Source organism: Perognathus longimembris, chromosome 13 (genome assembly GCF_023159225.1).
Source record: "Perognathus longimembris pacificus isolate PPM17 chromosome 13, ASM2315922v1, whole genome shotgun sequence".
NCBI classification, from domain to species: Eukaryota; Metazoa; Chordata; class Mammalia; order Rodentia; family Heteromyidae; genus Perognathus; species Perognathus longimembris.
In genome coordinates, this window is record NC_063173.1 from 31,758,920 (window position 1) to 31,779,907 (window position 20,988).

Below are 20,988 nucleotides of genomic sequence, written 5' to 3' on the forward strand. Positions count from 1 at the left end.
GAAGGGGAGGAGAGGGGAGAGGAATGTTATTTTGTACCATCAATCTACACTGTTAACATTCAAACCAGGAAAATGATACAACTGACTGGCTTTTATTAGTTGCTACATAGCATCATGTCTCACAAAGTGAAACAATTATGTAAGTTTCTTCAAATTATTTTACTATTAAAACTCCATATGGCAAGAAATAGCTATTGCTTTTAAGTGCAACTTTATTGTTAAAAGGTTAACCATATATTAACTGCATTGACTTACTTTTGTCTTGAAAATATTCTTTAATTCTCTATTCTCAAGAATCTATTTTATATCTAAGGCTCACATTCTTAAAATCTTTGACTTAAAAAGTTGCAAAATATTATATGCAGTTTTAGTGCCAGATGTCTCTGCTATCAATAAGTGTGTACTCAAAAGCTTTCTCTGACTGATCTGTAATGAAAATGTAGTTGTAAACAGTGTCAAAGTATAAGGAAAATTCAGGAAACTTAATCTTTGAGATTCTTTGACAGGCAGTGTAAATGTGGTCTAAAATACAGAAAAAAAATATATGAAGATTCTTGGGATAACATCTTGTTCAGAAGAGGCTCCAGCCATTTTCATAGATTTGTCAGAGGCTGTTATTCTTCCTATTTACTTAATATGAACAATTCACCATCAGATTTTACAGTCACTCTTAAGCACATACTTGCCTCAAACCACTTCTGGCCAATTTCAACTCCAATGGACTTTGCTCCTTCTAAGCACCATTCAAAACCACAAGGAAATTTTTCTTGTAATTCGGGTCTGAAGATCAGATTTTCAAACTGACTCAAGCACTGCTGATAAGACTGCTTTATACCAGGACAGAATTTCAGTTCTATCTAACTTGATCACTACACCCACTATGCTAACAAACTCACATTTCCTTCTTCTATAGCACCTCATTGAATTTCTGCTACATATAAAAATAGATGAGTAATCTAAAAAGATAAAAGAAAAAAATGTGTTTTCTTAGTCCCATCCAAACTCTCATAATTTCGGAGATAATTTAAGAGACTTAATGAATGATGGGCACAGTATGTTTTTCTTTTAAAATAAACCCCCTCTATTGATTTCTGTGGGAAAACAACACTTTAAATCTATTAATAAATACCAAATGTACTGTAATATACTTAGTGATCACCAATGAGAAAGAACTGTTCATATGTTTTCCTGGGAACTTTTCTACTCTAAAGTTGGAAATAAGATTTTGGTCTTTCTAGTGGAGCTATGCTCAAAGTGGTAGAGCACTAGTCTTGAGTGAAAAAGCACAGGGACAGCATCCAGGCCTCGAGTTCAAGCCCCATGACTGATCTAATCTTGATTATTATGTACTAGGAAATACCAATTCAGTTTGAAGACCTTAAAGGAAAATAAATTCTGCAGAAGCAAAAAAAATGAAAACAAGAATTATTTACAATTTTTAATGGAATGTCAGGTACCAGTAGCTTATGCCTGCAATCCTAGCTGCTCCAAAGACTGGGATCTGAGGATGGAGGTTCAAAGCCAGCCTATGTAGGAAAGTCTGTGAGACTCTTATCCACAATTAACCAACAAAAAGTGAAAGTCTGTGAGACTCTTATCCACAATTAACCAACAAAAAGCTGGAAGAATTGTCTCAAGTAGCAGACAGTCAGCCTTGAGTGAAAAAGCTAAAGGACAGCTTTAGGCCCTGAGTTCAAGTCCCAATCCCAGTACAAAATGAATGACTGCATATATACATGCATACATGCATACATACATACAGATAGACATAAAATATTTAAAGAATTCTAGCCCTCCATGTACATCAGCCTGAGGTGAGAGAGAGTATAGACTCACCAAAATAACATCTCCGTAAAGAAACTCATTCTGTACTTATCTTTTTTTTTTTTTTTTTTTTTTTTTTGGCCAGTCCTGGGCCTTGGACTCAGGGCCTGAGCACTGTCCCTGGCTTCTTCCCGCTCAAGGCTAGCACTCTGCCACTTGAGCCACAACGCCGCTTCTGGCCGTTTTCTGTATATGTGGTGCTGGGGAATCGAACCTAGGGCCTCGTGTATCCGAGGCAGGCACTCTTGCCACTAGGCTATATCCCCAGCCCCTGTACTTATCTTAATACTCTACTCTCTGTAAAATCCCAGGTAAAATCCTTAGATTCTATAACTGGCTATGTATGTGAAAATTTGAACTAGAAATGGAAAGACCAACTCCTGTTTATGACAGATAGAATGTAACATTTAACTTTTACAATAGTTTAGTCTTTAACTTCAGTCTCACATTCACTTCCTATTAACTACTAATACAGTAATTAGAATTCTAAAACAAATGTATCTAGTTTTGAATTATTAATTGGCCCTAGAGTTGTCTGATATTGGACAAAGTTCTTTAAAACTCTCCCTTCAGGGTGACATTGTCCAAAAAGAAATGTACTCTTTACCCTTCTGAATATCACCTTCATAATAACAATTTTTAATGTACCACAAAAAATTAAAATCCTTCCTTCCCTCTTCAGTCATTTTCTCATCACCTATCAAGAATATAGAATTGATATTAAAAATGAGTTATTTGTAGACAAAAAAGGCAGAAACAAATGGAGAAGTATTTGAAAAGTTTTTTTTAACATTAGCGACTACATGTGTTTGAAACCGTGTTATAACCATAAACATGGCACATAAAACCAAATTTGTTCAAAAAAGAAAACCTAGCAAAGAGGCAGCCCAAGTAACTACAGTACTACCATCAACGTATATTTGATGTCCACAAGTAAGGAATTATAGTCATTTGCCCTAATCATTATTACCCCTTGAAACAGAAGCTTCTTTGAGCCAGTCGAGTAGAAAATACTAGTACTTCAGTAAACACTTAACTCAGATCACAGAGATGTGATCACTAAATTTGCTACATGTTCATGGAAGTAAACCCAACATCCATGCACTTTTCTCCTAGACCCAGAGATAAGAAAGAGGGTAAACGACCAACTTTTCCTTCACCAGAGAATACTCTGTTAATAACTCCTAGCCATCCTTTTTTTTTTAATTATAATTTCAGATGAGAACACAGGCCTCCCCTTGCCCTAGTGATCCTGTTCTATACTCATTTAGCAGCAGCCTCCGCATGCTTCAAGGATTACAGAAGACTTAAAAGTTACTTACAGAGACTGCAAAGCACTCAGTCCACGAATGGCTTCACTGGGTACTGTTTTCAATTGATTATTCTGGAGAGTTCTGGAAGGAAATTTTTGGTTAGTGATTAATAACCACTTTTTTCCTTGAATAATTTGGAGTCATTAATCCCTTAAAAGGCATTCACAGTGAATGGCAAAAGAAAAGAGAGGAAAAGAGAAAAAAAAAGAAGCATCTGATATGAAGTCATAAATAAAACTTGGGTTGCTATTTGAAGCCACCTCCAAACATACACCTGCTGGGGTAACCTTCATTTCCAGGGTTGTTTCATTCCTGGAACCTTAGACACCCTAACTAATATTCATCAGTCTAGGCACTGGTTAATGTTAACAGGAGGTATAACAAATTATAACTGGGAATTATAATAAGCAAATCAGGATGAAAAACCTAATAACTTTTCAAAGTGGAATAAAGCGGACCTGAGAAACCTGGCCATGAGATAAAGCCAGTTCTGACAGGAGGAAAGACCCTTGGCTCTTAGAGAGAATCAGGCATATCTTCATATAGGACCCACACAAAAACTGAGTCATCATCTAAGAGTGATGGCCTGGAGAAAAGAGGCACAGATCCCTACTGAACATGAGATTCTTTTAATTTTTGCCCTACATCATTTCTGTCACTTCAAGGAAATGACAGCCTGACACAAATCATAACCACGCGATGGAAGACCTAGGGGCCTACCAAGCTTACTGAACTAAAGAACCATGCCCAGGCAGGTTGTGACCAATGTGAAAAGCAGGTACAGTCACTTCACCTGTTTCTTAGTTTTCTACCCTCCAAACTCTTAACCACTGGAATTTATTTCCTGTTCCTTCTCTGGCTATATAAATCATGGGCATAGCAATTCCTTCAGCTCTAAAATGCTTTTAACATTTGAAGGTCTTATAAACTCTTATCCCTTTTGGGTCAGCTAATCCAAAGTTCTGGTAGCTATAAAATATGTAGAAATAAACCCAGCCAGTAAATCTTAAATATGGTTCTGATTTGATGCACTAGTTTCACAACTGTAATAGCCTAAAGGTCAGAATGCCTATTATTTAGTTTAAACTTTTTATATCTAGACCCAACGTTGCCTAAATCAACCTCTATCCTCCCAAACTACTCCAGCCACCTTTTATATCTTTTAACTCTGAATTTAAAGAAACTGTGCTTAACCTAGCTCCAAGCATGTCCACTATGTAAAAAGAAAATACACAGCCAGCTGTGAAACTCTAAAATTGCATTACTTACAGAACTTTGAGTTCTTTCAAACCAGACAAGGCCTTTGGATGGATAAAAGAAAGGTCGTTGCCAGCCAATTGTCTAGAAAAAAAGTAGCAAGAGAAAAAAAAAAGTAGTAATTCAGACTTAAATTTCACAATGTGCAATAATCTAATCTGTGATTAAAACTCTACGTTAAACATTTCTCAAGTCTATGTGGCATGAAACACATACTTCAACCTTTGCTAAAATGATTTCAAGATTCTTCCAATAATATAAGCATTTTGAGAATTTTTTTTTAAAAATCTTTCCATACAATAATTTAAGCAGACACATTTTTATTCTGGTGAGGTCAAGCAAGCCAAAACACATTAAGCCAAATTACGTTTGCTATTCACGGTCACTGTGCAGCTTGCAGTGTTTTTCAAGGGCCTCATAAATGTAGACTTTTAGTAAGAAGGCAGAAATGTTTGTACAGATCACAGCAAACCAGTCTGCCAAGGGAGAATGCCTTGGTAGGAGAGGCAGCCTGGTATCTCAGCATAACCCAAGGTAGCATATTTTAGGCAATACACACACACACACACACACACACACACACACACACACACACACATGAGTCACTGAAAGCATAACTTTCCCAATAAAGGCCTACAGAGACATACGTCTTTTTTAAAAAATGGTTTCCTAAAACAATTTTTTTTTTTTTTGGCCAGTCCTGGGCCTTGGACTCAGGGCCTGAGCACCATCATCCCTGGCTTCTTCCCGCTCAAGGCTAGCACTCTGCCACCTGAGCCACAGCGCCCCTTCTGGCCCATTTTCCATATATGTGGTGCTGGGGAATGGAACCAAGAGCTTCATGTGTAGGAGGCAAGCACTCTTGCCACTAGGCCATATTCCCAGCCCCTCATTTTTTTAATTAAACTTTTTTCTTCATTGTCAAAGTGTGGCTAAAGCAATTCTTAAATAGAAAAATTTAATGGGGATAAGAGTGGTGTATGGAACATGGAAAGAGAATTAATCCTTTGGGTCCTTTTGTAAGAAACCTAAGCACACAATTTGCTTCCCCTCCTATTTTCCCAGTGATACTGAAATGAAAAGTGTAAAACAGAAACAAAGACAGGACAAGAACTTGAGAAAGTCACTTGTGAACTAAAATACCATTTTCAAGCATGGACTAGAAAATTATAGCTATGCACCTTCATGGTAAAAATTGAGTACCCTCTTGCTCCTCGTTTTGTCAAATTTATATCCGTGAAGCAGCTATAATCTGTACTTTAAAAAGAAAACCTGCATTAAAAAGAAGATGCTGAAGATGGAGGGGCAATGAAATGACTCAAGGATCAAAAAAGTGGGTATGCTGAGTGATTTCTTCCCAGTACATGGGTAACAGTGCTGGATTCTCAGGTGCCACAGGTTTAACATAGTGTTTATGCACCTCAATTCCCCATGTACTTTGCTTCTTCTTCACAAGGCATTTAGCACTCTATATTGTGTGCTTTTCAAGGAGTCTCATAATTCAGATTTCCTAACACCTAACTTGGTACAGCACCCTCAGCCTTTTTTCTTTCTTTCTTTTTTTGCCAGTCCTGGGGGTTGAACTCAGGGCCTGGGCATTGTCCCAAAGCTTCTTTTGCTCAAGGCTAGCACTCTACCACTTGAACCACAGCACCACTTCTGGCTTTTTCTGTGTATGTGGTGCTGAGGAATCAAACCCAATGCTTTATGCATGCTAGACAAGCCACTAAGACACATTCCTAGTGCAACTTCAGCCTTGTTAATGCCACTTAAAATGTGGATCAGGCCTGAAGAACTTCTGAGCTGACAAAGCCATTAGGTCGCTAAGTGACCAAAACCTTTGAAATAACAGTAAAACTTGGTTTTCTGATTTCTATTTCTTGGAGATGCTCGTATTAGAGAAAAAACAGAACTTAGTAAACTAATCAGAAATAGCAACAAACTTAGAAGGCAATTGTATACTTGTAGATAATAGAAATATTTTCTTTGCTTTTGTATTGGTCCAACAGAAACTCTTCTATTAGACTCCATTGGTGGAGGAACAAAACAACTTCTGGTTGGGGGATGCCTAAATCATGAATTGTTGTTTGCTCAAATAAATTCTTAAAAATCTGACTGTGTTGGCCAGGAGTGGAGATGAATGCCTGCAATCCTAGCACATGGAATTACCTAAGGCATGGGAGTTGTGACTACAAGGTAGGACTGTGCTATAAATTAGTCATAAATACATATGCACATAAATATTGCTGTGCTTCAGTTTACTTTTTTTTTAAAGTTTCATGGCCTTTTATCCCTCAGATTTCACCATATGTAAAACAAAGTGTTGAAGATGACAGTTTTCAGGCCTCTCCACTGCTTCCACTTTAAAAAAATATTTCTTGTTGGCAAATCACATTTCTTAATGCTTCATCTTGCAACATCATTTTCACCCTTTAAACACTCACTGATGAACTCACCACCTACCAATGGCCAGAAACTGCTTTCTCATAAATTCCTCTTGGAAAATGTTCACTATGCACTTGCCACACCATCCCTGGTCTGCTTGAGTATAAGCCTGGTGCAAGCCCTTTTCAGGGTGTTCTGTATCCCAAGTTCCTTCATTAAATTCAATGAGTGGTAACCACAGCTATAGTACAAAGTATTACAAAGTCACCTTTCAAAAGATCAATCCTCTCCACAAGGCCTTAAAAGGCAGTAGCCATCTTCCCTCCAGCAACTCAAATTGTCATTTGACTCTTTTCTCCCCAGCTGTTCAGTGTTCAGTGTTAGAAAAGCTATGTTTGTTTTAAATGTCTTTGTATCTATCACTGTTCCTTGATTAGTTCAGTAGATTGAGCTGAGCTCAAGAACAAAAAAAGAGTATTTGATAAAGTAACAAAGCAGGTGGCAAAAAAGAGAACACTTGATTACCTTAAGTTGTCAACAAAAAGAGTGTTTAACCGCATTAGCCAAAATATTTGCTTCCTCTTCCCAAATCTCTGCTCCTTCAGAAACCATGGGAAAACTAAAAGTAACCTAACTTCAAAAGGCAGTCTCTTTCTCTTCTACTTATCTTTAATATAAATGACGACATGAGCTCCCTGCATGAGGCTTATCCTGAAACACAAGCCAACTATCTGGAGAAATAAACATTCCTAGTATGTGGTGGATAGTGATAATGCTGCACGAGAGGACACACTACTTTGATTACTTGGTTTCTTACTAGAGTAAACATATCATGTGGAACATTGGGAAATGGATCTACCTAATTTTACCATGTTGCTGGGTTTCCAGAAGGCTCCAGCAATGACATTCTTCACAGCCTTTTTGTTTTTTGTTTTTTTGTTTTTTGCTCTTTTTTTTTTTATAAAGCAGCAATACAACAGATTTAGGGCATGCTTTGGGTCTAAAATTGTCCATCCAAGAAAAGAGAAAAGTGAATAAATAGCAGGGCTAGGGCAAAGTCCCAAAATTCTTGGAAGAAAAAAAAAAAAAAAACCAAGCCAATGATAGATCTATACTCTATCATATGGACAGCTCAAATACAGACATTTGGATACCAGGGAGGTAAGCTGACTTATCTAAGCTTTAAGTCAATATTCTAACTCTTGCCTAGCTGACTACAATGCTTATCAATTTCCTCCTGACCTGTGATGCCTCTGGGGTGTCACCAAAAGATTAGGAAATAATTCCCGGAAAGGAGAAAAGTAGCAAAGTCGATTTGGAAAAGTTAAAACCTTGTTTGAATATTAATACCTTTCACCCAGCAGCCCAAAGCTAACAAGGCCTGCTCTGTCTATGCACTAATAGCAGAACCAACATTATGGAGAAATTTCCAACAGAACAACAGTACATCCTTCTCTCAGCTGGAGATGACCTGAGGCAAAGGGCTGAAAAAGGAATCAGTCTTTCTTACTGGATCTTGTACCAGAACTCTGTTTAGGGTTTAGCACATTCAGAGGGGGAAGAGGGTTGTAGAAGGTGTGTGTGTGTGTGTGTGTGTGTGTGTGTGTGTGTGTGTGTGTAAAAGCATGGGGGGGAGGTATGAGAAGCGCCAGTGTGCTGAAAGAAAGCACTTTACATTTCATGCCTGGTTTTGCACTTCTGTGCTATGGTCCACAGTTAATTGAATTTCTCACTACTTGAGAACCCAGTAGATGGCCTCAGAAAACCTTTTTAATTTGCTACTATGTATGTATGTATGTATTTTAGCATTCTCCCAGTAGTAACAATAGTATAAGAACTGAAGGAAGCAAGTTCCATCTTTCATAACTGTCTATGTATCTAGTAGACAGTCTCAGACATTCCTTCCATTCCTTCATCCCCTCTGTACCCAAAGCTTTGGTCTCCAAGCTTAGGGAGAGTCACTCTGCAAGCCCTCAATCTACTCACTCTTATTCTTTCTGTTGTTACCTGAGTTTAGGCCCCAATTTTTTTTCTCACTTGGATTACTGCCATGAACTCCCACAGAACTCCTGCCTCAAACCACTTAATTATAATACCCTGAGATCCAAATCTTAAAAAGTACAACTTTGAGCATTTTCCCAAAGGCTCATTTTACCCCTGGTGAATTTTCTGGACCTAAAACCTTATTATTTTCCACCTTAACTCTGTGGGTCTTGTCTTCTGCACCTTAGCACTATTATAGTCCAAGAACACCAGGCTTTCTCCACCCCTGACTCTTTACTCACTCCTTTTTTCTTCACCTGAAATACCCCAACTCCAGCCCCTGCCAATTGGAACCTAGTTTGGACTGCCTAAGTTGGACACTACTGCCACTATGAAACCATTTTGATATCACCTTCCTTTGATTCACTGGCACCTGTGATACAACTTTCTCACTGAATGCATCTTAGTTTTCCTCTAATCACTGGAAGAAATGGGAAGTGCTCTATTTTGATGATAAGCACGAAGTAGCTTCTTATTTATTTTGTATGCTTTTGCATAGAATCTTACATGCAGCAGAAACCTGTGTTTGCTACAATGCCTCAACTGAGCTCCAATGTAAGATGTGATTTGAAATGTAATTCTGTTCAAGAGCAGGAAGCTTCCCTAATTCATTTTCCTTTTCTGTATGCTTTTTTTCCTCTTTCATTTGAACTTTCTTACTTCGCTTTATATTCTTAATAGAAAAAAAAAGCTGCTTGCCTGCATTTGAGTGCCAAGACAATAACTGTCATTCTGCACATATGCTGAAAGAATACATTTTCTTAAATAAGAGGGATGAGGGGCTTAAAATACCAGAACATCTCAAAACATCAGCTTACTGGCCAGAAGTAGTATCTCAATGTACTGCCCATAATGGGCACATACTCAAATAGAATTGAAACAAATCAAAAGGGCTTTGAATAGTGACAAATCTATGTTAAGGTAAACACAACTTAATATGCTTGCTACAATAGTCCCAGAAGCAAAGAAAGAAAAGACAGGGAAAACAACAACAACAACAACAAAAACCAAAAAGGCCGGGAGCAGGGGGGAGGTGAAAGAGAGGGAAGTATCAATCCATTGGACTTCTGCTTGCCGAGTGGCTCTGAAACCATTCCTGAAACAGTATATAAATGGGTCAGTGTGTAATGTCTTTAGGAATCTTTTTTTGTGTGCATTTATTATTCATAAGGAATAAGGATTCACATTAGAGGCTCCTTTCAGGGGAAAGATTTGGGGGAAGTAAAAGTTTCAACTAAAGCCTCTACTCTTAATGCATGTACTACACCAATTTTTCTATCTAATGTCCTTTCTAGAAGGGAGAAAGGAGAAACAGTGCTGGTTAAATTTGGGACACTGGTCAACATTGAGAATGAATAAGTATACCACACTTCACAAGGTAGGCTAGACCAGAATTAGACTGGGATTTAAAAAAACACAAAAACATGGGAAACAACTGAAGTAAGAGAGCTAAGTGCAAAGGAGACAATAAACCAATTGATGCTACTTTGTTGAGAAATGTATGGATTTGAGTTTCTTCTGTCCTACGATATAAATTTCACCATAGCCATTTGGCTGGAATTCTAGACAAGAATTCATGGAATAGGGACAATAATATATACTAACTAGACATGTCCTGAGCTGCGGGGAGGACAGATGAGGGCTCAGTGGTTTCCAGCAGCTGTTGTGAGGAGATATGGGGTGGAGAAAGCAAAGGGAGACCACAGCAACTGTGAAAGAATTGCAGGAAACATGCTTTGCACAAAAACAATACAGAACTCACAGATGACTGCTTCTCTCATTTGTTGGAGAGATTGGGCAGAATGTTACAGTTTCCCAACCACTCATATACTTAACTCTACATATGTTTTTAAGTATTTTTTTGCAGAGGTGATTACAAGATTGTTCTTTTGTCAGGTCCTAATAGAAAAGTACTTGGAGCACAGCCCTTCTCTCTAATCAACCTTTATCTGCCCCTCAGCCATATCTTCTCTCCTCCACGGTTTCTTTTTGTACCTACCTTGAAGCCAAGTAAAGGGAAGTATCACAGATCATATTCAAACATGTCCAGGCTGACTCTCCTGTGATACCATTAAATTTCCTCAAGTGGATAGATTGCCAGATCGTCATGCTACATGTAAAGTACAATAGGCAAAGCACCATCCTGTCTTCAGAGAATATATTTCTAGTTTAAAACTAACTGAACAAGTATGGCCATAATAAAGCAGTTAACAGGAAGTCAGTGACATTCTTGTATCAAATATAAGTTAAGATCAGCAAAAGCCAGAATGTTGGCAAACAGTTTAAAAGAGAGAGTAGGGAGGAAGCCCTGATAATATATATTTCTTTTATAAGTCATAGGCCATGTATTCATTTATATGTGATGACCTAACTATATGTACAGTCATGTCTACACTGGCTCCTATGAAAAATATAGATTTGAAGAGGTTCATTGGTTCCCAGCTAGGAATATTTGGTGTCCATGTAGATAATAAAAATATGAACATTAGTATAGCCTTTTTTTTTTAATTATCCTACTATATTGGTCCTTAAAAAATTCTGTCAGTGGTCTTGACAAGGTTATTAAACTATTCTGTTGTTTTGTGATTTGGGTTTTTTTCTTGAATGAAGAATGTGAACTTCTTGCCTATGGTCATACAATACAGATAAATGATGTAAATTCTAGAAATATAACAATTTTTTTGTTATTTTCAACTTTGATTTAAGAGGAGCAAAGGACATTGTTGTTGTTTTATAAATGAACAAATCCAATAACTAAACAGCATCCTTTCTAGTTCACTTTGGACATTCTAGAAAGAATCATTTGATACAGTAGACCAAAGTAGCCTTAGATCAATGAATAATGTCTTGCCTGCTTTCCCCACTTCTTTTCTGTTTTTGTTTGTCTGTATGTTTTTTCAGTGCTGGACTTTGAACTTAGGGCCTTGTGCAAGCTAAACAAGCACTCCACCACTGAGCTACATGCCTAGCCCCATTACCCAACCTTCACATTCCAGGGAAGATCTTTGTAGTTTCATATAATTCTTATGAAACTATGTATAAAAGCTGAATATTTTAAAGAATATATATATATTTATTAAGTACTTTATCAACATTTTAAGGTAGTCTTTCTTTGCAAAAAGGGGAAAATATTTCATATGTGTATATGAAGCACATATTTTCATATGAGATACATAAATATATATATTTCTATTTCAAGCACAAAAATTAAAACAGGAATGCCTAACAAAAAGTAAAATGTCCCTGATAACAGTTGATATAGATGACCTAGAACCTTTGGACATACTAAAGAGCTTTATTTAAATTAAAGAAATTTAAGTTCTACTTGTACCAAATTGAGCTTTTTGCCTCATACTTTCTTCTAAAGTAACCTACAGAAGATTTCAGTGTTTAAATTAATTTAAAAAAAAAACAAAAACATGCTAGCAGGTAGGTGCCAATGGTGTATACCATTAACCCAGCCTGAGAACAGGAGGGTCTGGTTCGAGGCTAGTTGTTGCCAGAGTCCTTCCCTATCCAGAGCAGGATACACAGGCATGTATCTGTCATCCCATACTAAGTGAGAAGCTGAGACTGGGAGAATCTTAGTTCTAGGCCAACCCAGGCACAAGTCTTTTAGACTCCATCGACACAGGGGAAAGAGGAACACAGACATGTGAGTAATTATTCTGACAATATGTAATTGTTTACCCTCAAGCAATAAGCATATGCACTATCTACCTATTTAAGAAGATAATATACTCCTACAATTTATAGCTAACATCAATGAATAAATATTTATTGAACTTCTACCACAGACCAAACACCATAAGGGCTGTCAAAGGAAATAGTGAATTTTCCTAGCACATTTCTCATTTCCTTCTTTTAAATAAACATAATCCATTCATCATGAACTTCAATGGAATTTAACATTCATATAAGATGTAAGATACCTGACATCAGTAAATTCAAGATGAGAAGAAATCCTCTCCCTCACTTTCAAGTTAAAAAACATGGTTTACTATCAGTAAATTATGTCAAGTGAGTCAAACACAAATGTAATTCTGAGTATATTACAAGAGCACAATAGTCAGAACAATAGCCAGCTACTTTATTAGCATTAAAGAACCCACACAGTAAGTCTAATTAGACAAAAATTAATTTTACTTCTTGATATGAGCAGTAATTCTAAGGGTGGAAAACTAAAAATTTGTTTCCTTAAGTTTAGGAATAAGGCTTTTCTTTATAGTTTTATCACCCAAATGACCCATTATGGGAAATGCAGTGAATCAAACAAGTAACACTCCTCCATGAGCTTAGCAGGCAACAATAAGGGTGGTGATCTTAACCAGGAACAAGAGAATGCTTCCAGAGCTGTTAAATAACATCAGGAGGGCAACTCTTTAGTGTTATCTGGGAAATTACTACTGTTGATAGAGCTTACCTGAAAGGCTTCATTAAGGAAGCCTCCAGGAAGCATGCCCATTAGGTAGATAAAACTGTAAAGAAATGCAGGAAATGACCACTATAGACATAGGGTACAAGGAGACAAACAACCAATCATAGTTATGATTACTTTGGAGAGAAAAGATTTCTTCTAGAACAGGGCATGTGTAAGAGCTCAAAGTTTTATTTCTTGATATGAGCAGTAATTCTAAGGGTGGAAGTAAAAATTACAGCTCCTTATTGGAGGGTACTCCTTGTTTATCCAAGCTTTAAATGAGACCCAACTCTTCTTTCATAATATGTTGTTAATTTTAGATGGGTCCAATTAAACATTTGCTACAGTTCTGTATAGTCACTAGATTCTAGTGGGCTGTGATAACTCCGTGTTCCGTTCCTCCTTTCTTCTGCTTGCTTTGGGTGACTACTTCTGCATTCTAAGTATTCCTATTGGGGATGAAATACATCAGCCAGGTGAGATCACACCATTTTATGCACAGTGACTGGTTCAAAGACAGGCACAGGAGGCAAGCCTCACCAACTAGAACCCTCCCAAAGGTTTCTTTCTGCTAAAAGCAGCAAGGCATGATTTATTCATATGGAGTGCAAAGGTACATAGAACTACAGAAAGTAATATTTCTCACTGTCTGGAGGCAGGATCTTTCCAATAGGAACAAAAGGAAGCAAAAATACAAAAGTAAAGACAATAAAGGCAAGAAATAGACAGTGTAACAAAATTCTTATATCTTCCAAGCCTCAAGATCCAGTATTATCTGAAGCCAACTTGACTTCTGGACCTTTGAGTTCTACATGGAATAATAAGTTCTATATTAATGCCTCAACTGTGTTTCTATTTCTTAAACCCAGGGGATTCCTGCTACACACAATATGTATTTTAATCTTTACTGAGTCCAAAACCTAGAAAATCACTTATTTATGGTCCTCCAATTCCCCCCCCCCCTTTTTATTTTTTTGCCAGTCCTAGGGCTTGGACTCAGGGCCTGAGCACTGTCTCTGGCTTCTTTTTGCTCAAGGCTAGCACTCTGCCTCTTGAGCCACAGCGCCACTTCTGGCCATTTTCTGTATATGTGGTGCTGGGGAATTGAACCCAGGGCCTCATGTATACGAGGCAAGCACTCTTGCCACTAGGCCATATTCCCCAGCCCCCCAATTCCCATTTCTGAATAATAGTATTGAAACAAATCTTACAACACTTAAAGAAAAATCCTTCAGAATCTGGTTATGGGCATTTTTCTTCAGCATGACAATGTTGATGCCTGGTTTCTTTGTGAACAGCCTCTTCTCCCATAGCTCCTGGGGCAAACTTCTGCCCTAGTTCTCCGGTATTAGGTCTTCTTCCCACACCCTGATTCAAGTTATTTCCCAAGGAGTTGTCTTTGGCCTTCTTCCCTTTCTTCTGCTCTCTCTACTTGGCAAGCCTTTTCAATCTCATGTTTCTAGTAATCACCTCAAAATAGAAGACTCCCAAATCTGGGCCCATGAATCTGTACTGTGCACTCCACACCTCCATGTCCACATCCCACCTGGACTCAACAAGTTTACATACAATTTGATTTAATATCTACTCTTGTTGATTTTTTTTCAGTATTCTCTCTAATTCTGTACAAATTTCTACCCCACTTCTGATGGTCTTAAGGGTAAGTGCTATTCTATTCCTCCTAACATCTCAACTAAAATATCCTCCAGAGTCCAGTTCCATAACCTCGTTTCCTGACCTCCCTCAATTCCAAGCACTCTGCTATGAGATTACTTTTATTGAAGGTCATATCTGGTCAACTAATCATAAAACAAAACCACTCTTCAAGAGACAGTTAAGAAGTTGCCTCCATTTCTCTGCCAAAAGTGGTCCTAAGCATGGCCCCCAACTACTTTCTAGGTTTCTTTTTTCTTTTTCTTTTTTTTTTTTTGGCCAGTTCTGGGCCTTGGACTCAGGGCCTGAGCACTGTCCCTGGCTTCTTTTTGCTCAAGGATAGCACTCTGCCACTTGAGCCACAGCGCCACTTCTGGCCATTTTCTGTATATGTGGTGCTGGGGAATTGAACCCAGGGCCTCATGTATACAAGGCAAGCACTCTTGCCACTAGGCCATATCCCCAGCCCTCTAGGTTTCTTTTTCATAGCTTCCTTTCAAAATTCCAAACTCTAGTAGAACTCAACATTTTTGCTCCCATCTTCATCAGTCTCTCTATCTCTGCTCATGCTCCTTCGCACATCTCCTCATGAATAACTCCTATTATCCCTCAAGGCTCTCCAGAAATGCCAACTCTTTGATGAGGTCTTCTTTAATCTTTCTTGCTAGAAGTAATTTCTCTTCTCCTTTGAACTCCCATAGCTGGGGCACACCGTTCATCTCCCTTGAAGGCAAGAATCTCATTTAATTCAGCACTGAACACAGTGCTTTAGCTGACAGAAGTGTGCTGAGTTAATGTATGGTCTAGTACATCTTTTCTCAATTTGTTCACATGTACAGGGGCAAAGGCAGACCTAGCTGGGGCTGACACCAGATGATACATTACTAATGAGCTCTGTGGTCTTACTTAACCATTGTTACACACACACATACATACACACACGTGCACACACACACACACACACACACACACAACTTTGATTTCCTCATCAACAAATCAGAAATACAGCTTATAAAATCTTATAGGTTAAGGTAAAATCAACAGAACAATGCTCTACAATGGAATCCAGAACCTTATATGCCCAAATTAGAACAAGTTCTCCTATTTCCCTAATCTGAACAATCCTAAAATGATCCATTATGGGAAATGCAGTGAATCAGACAAGTAACACTCTTCCATGAGCTTAGCAGACAACAGTATGAGTGGTGATCTTAACTAGAAACAAAAGAATGTTTCCAAAGCTGTTAAATATCATCAGGCAACTGAGCAACTATTTAGTGTTATCTGGGAAATTACTACTGTTGATAGAGCTTACCTGGAAGGCTTTATTAAGGAAAGCTTCAGGAAGGAAATGTTAAGTGAGTCAAACATATATGTATATTACAAGAGAATAAGAGTCAGCTACTTTCTCTAGCACTAAAGAACCCACACAGTAAGTCTATTTGACAATAATTCATTTAAAATCTCTAAAACTCTTTTTCAAAGTCTTTACCCAAATTAATACTGTTGGCTAGAATTATTCAAACTTACGAAAGGGAGATAATGTTAAGATGAAATGTAAATAATAATGGCAGCCAACATGTGGTCAAATTTTATTATGTGCTAAAAACATAACTACATGCTTAGTTAAAATGAGTGCCCCTGTGAGGTGATAGAATTTATCATCATGGATTTACAGATGAGAATACAGGGCCTTTAGAGGAGTAAGGAACCTTACTGTGGTCATATAGTTTGACTTTAAACCTTTAGTTTAACTCATTTACACTGTAGTAAAGTACTATATCCATTTGAATTGTCTTGTAATTGAAAGAAAATGGCATGCGATCTTGAGTCCATACTTCAGCATTGTGAAGTCTCCAAAGTCAAATTCAGTTTGGAAATAAATGGCATTATCCCAGTCACAAAGTGTGCTGTCAACAATAACAAAACAAGTGCCAGTGCTAGTGCAAGTTTCTGCTCCTGTTGCCACATCTGGAAAATATCTACAGGGATTTTTGTTTGTTTGTTTCAGAAAAGATCTATGGAAAAGTTGCTGGTATTCCTTATGCAATTTTGAACTAAACTATTTTCACATCTCTAAATTTCCACCATTTTTCAAATGGCTACCAGTGTCCTGACACATCGAAAAAAGCATTTATCTATGGCCATGTTGCACCACGTAACATATTCAGTCTATGCTAAGTAAGTTTTTCCAAAATTTCTGGCTTTCTTTTTAATATGGATAGCAGATGTTTATATTGGCCTATTCCAACTCTTATCCCAAGCAAAACCACATCTCCTCCAAGTACTGAAAGAAAAAGATAGTCATGTTTACAACCATTAGTGGAATGACCTGACCTCATGTGAATATAGCCCTTTCTGAATACAAAGCACCTTAGTATCAAATATCCAATATTTCATTTATAGTGGTCCCTGTGAAGATTCTCATTTTAAAGAGAAGTGCAAAAATCAAGAGATTATCCCAAGATTTTAGGACCTCAGATGTATTCTCTTTAGGGCCAGAACCTACATTTTCATATTCCCAGAGAAAAGAAGAAGGAAGGCTTCACTGGTTAGCATGTTTATGAGCTATAAAACTCTCAGAAGTAGGTCAAATGTGAAAATAAAATGACTGACAACCATAGTTTCTAATGTATCTCATGTATATTGAAAAAGCTAGATGGGACATTTCCCTGAGAATAAATACACGTTCCGCAACTTGTTTCATAAAGAATAGGGCTCTGGAAACCTGACATCAAGACCCAGGAAAATAAAATGCCTGGCATTTGAACCTGAACAAGACCCTAAACTTCCTCAGCTCAACTTCTAACTTTGTAAAGTAGGTTATTCTTATAGTTATGAGAACAGACTGATATATATATACATATATATACATAAGGCTTTTTGCAGATTTTATTAATGATTATATGTATATAAAATTGAATTCTTTGGCCCCCAAACAGATTAGTTCTTAGTATTCATGTACTTAGTAGTCTCAGTAAATGGTACCTAGTCACTGAAGGCAAGAATCCTAGTTTCCTACTTATTACTCTATTGTGAAATTAAACCCTTTCAGGATAGAGTTTAAACGTCTCCTCTTTAAAAGCTCTTCATGATCTCACCTCCTCTCTTGACATTTCTCTAGATTTATCCCTTGACTCGTATTATAACAAGCTACTTCATGCATCCTGATATGTAGAAAATACATTCTTCATGCCTTTGCACATGCTATGAATTCTTCCTGGGGCTTCATTCCTGCCTACCCTCACCTGGAAAATTCCTGTACGTCCAGCAAGGCTCAGGGGAAGTGATTCTCCATTTACAATCTCAAGTGCATGCAATGCTTCCATTGATATGCACACACTTCTTCACTATGCATGTGTTAGTTCCATTTCTTCTTCTAAAATGAATCAACTTTGTCCTACAGAGCTTTCTTCGATGAGGAGAATGGTCTATGTCTGGATTAATGCAGTAGTTACTACAGGTAGCCACTGAGCACTGGAAATGTATAGGGTAGGGAAGTGACCTAGAGATAGAGCTCTTAGCTAGTACTTTGTTCAAGCCCTGTTATTCAATCTCCAGCACCACTAAATCAACCAATCAATCAAAATATCTGTATAATATGGCCTATTCAACTAAGAAACTACAACTTTCAATTTTCTTTGAGGTTCACTATTTTAAACGTAAATAGTCACTTGTAGGTTGTGGATATGCTAGTAGGCAGAACAGCTCTGAAGACAGGACCATGCTTAGATCATACCCTTAACACCCACTGTAAGACCTAGCATGGAATAGGATTCAGTGTGTTTGCTTAAAGGATAAATTAATGTGTAAAAATCTAAATCTTGCCAGGTACTGGTGGCAACTCATATAATCCATCTACTCAGAAGGATTGAGATCTGAGGATCTGGTTCAAAGCCAGCCCAGGCAGAGAAGTCTGTGAGATTCTTATCTCCAAAAAGCTACTCAGAAAAGGCCAGAAATGGCACTGCGGCTCAAATGGCAGAACATGAGCCTTGGCAAAAGAAGCTCAAGTGTCCAGGCCCTGAGTTCAATCCCCAGGACCAGCACATACACACACACAAAAAAATCTGTCAACATTTTCCTCAACATTAGATCAACTTTGTCCACTGTTACTGCTGAGAGGTGATTCTACCCAATACTCTAAGCATCCTAGATCACTATATCAAATTTGGACAAACTCAGTCATATCTTGTAAAAAAAAAAAAAAAAAAAAAAACACCTCATTCACATGGGGTAAAAAAAAAACCTTCGGCCAATCATTCATTTCTACTGAGGGGTCTTAGCTTCAGAGTCACTGGTAAATGATTTCCAGATGCCTTCTAGACAAATGGTTACACTGTTTATGAAATACTACAATAGTCATGGCAGCATTTGGGGGAGGATGTCAAATTGACTATACTGTTTTATAAAGAAAAAAACCAGGCTTTCTACCATGTTTATATTAATACAGAAAATAAATTCCCTTGCATGCCCCCAACTATTGCCAGAATATGCACGCTTACTTTGAACACTTGGTTCTGCTAAATGAATTTATTTGTAAAATCCCATACAGTGTGTGGAGTAGGTGTACCAAATTTTATTTGGTGGGCTTTGTTACTGCAATAGTAGGAGAGAACATGACCTAGCTACAAAGAGTTAGCAATCAAATTCAATTTGGTTCCAATTAAAAGTGTTGGTTGGTAGAACTCATGAGGTTGACATGTGCTTGGTCATTTGAGACTTTTAAGAAATCCAAGATGTGTACTTCACAAAGCAGAGATTAGGCAAGTCTGACTCCACATCTAGTCCCCAGGATAAAATCCCTTAAAGGATAAATGACAATCACAGTCATCAACAAAGGAGGTCTGTATACAATGGCCTCAGCAAGAAACAAGGGAACTCCTCTGCTTCCTGTCTGGTACATCACACAACACTGTGGTTATACTATAGCTGAACAACCATTTGTTGGTGCCCTTTCTTTACATAATTGCTTCTGTAAAGAGAGACTAATCCTAAAGCCTAAAACTATATAAGGCAAGAAAAAAATGGAGACAAAGCATCTTAATGCTTGATTAGGGCAGTAAAGGTGGAGGCTTCAAATGCACATTTAACTCCTTTTTAGCGTGATTTAAAATTTTAACTACCTATCACTAATGTCAGCACAAGATAATATTCATTACAGAAAACATAAGGAAGACATAAATAAAATACAGTACACCCCTTTGACACAAAGATAATATTTGGTAAATATTTACTATTTAAAAATTTTAATTTAAGTAAATATTTTACTATCAAAACAAAATTTCTTTTGGCCAGTCCTGGGGCTTGAACTCAGAGCCTGGTTGCTATTCCTGAGCCTCTATGTGTTCATGACTAGTGCTCTACCACCTGAGCCACAATGCCACCTCTGGCTGTTTCTGTGATTATTGGAAATAAAAGTCTCATGGACTTTCCTGTCTAGGCTGGCTTCCAACCAAGATCCACAGATCTCAGCCTCTTGAGCAGCTAAGATTACAGGTGTGCGCCACTGGCACCCAGCACTATCCAAACATTATTTTAAAATATTTAAATTTTACTATTTAAATTTTTTAAATTAAAAACATTTTTTAAAACCCTGTCTAGTATTTAGTATACAGTAATTTATTCTGTATTTGCCAAAATACTCTAAAGTGAGAGATTATTATTACTCATACCTTCTAGACAAAGAAACTAAGCAGAGAGAGGCTAAGTAATTTGATACAGTTCAACTACTTGTGACAAATAATCTGTTCTTTTTTTTTGTTTTTTTTCTGTGAGAGTATTATGTTCAATTAAGTAGTGTGGGAAGAAAATTTTCTTCTTAACTTTATTAAATCCTCAAATGCAATTTCAATACTATGTCAGAAGCTGGGAGAACAATCTGTAAATCTTGAGTACTGCTCTCTGTCCTAAAGGAGGGGCTGAGCCAAGCCAGGAAACAGACATTCACTGACTTGGATCCAACAGTCAAGCAGCTGGAGTGCATGGATCAATCTGTACTCTGAATTTGGATTCCTTTAGAACTGTACATTTTTGAGGCTCTTAGTATCCAACAGTCACCTACCTATCTCCACAAACTTAGCTTTTGCTTAT

At 37.5% G+C, this 20,988-nt stretch overlaps 1 protein-coding gene across 1 annotated transcript in view; it reads right to left on the reverse strand.

Moving 5' to 3' along the window:
• Positions 1 to 20,988, reverse strand: part of Lgr4 (leucine rich repeat containing G protein-coupled receptor 4) — a 101,353-nt gene that overhangs the window by 24,277 nt on the left and 56,088 nt on the right. Inside the window, exons 3-4 of the mRNA XM_048360136.1 lie at positions 4,407 to 4,478; positions 3,147 to 3,218 (exon numbers count right to left, since the gene is read on the reverse strand). Coding sequence (XP_048216093.1) covers positions 3,147 to 3,218; positions 4,407 to 4,478 — 144 coding nt within the window. The remainder of the gene's footprint in view (positions 1 to 3,146; positions 3,219 to 4,406; positions 4,479 to 20,988) is intronic.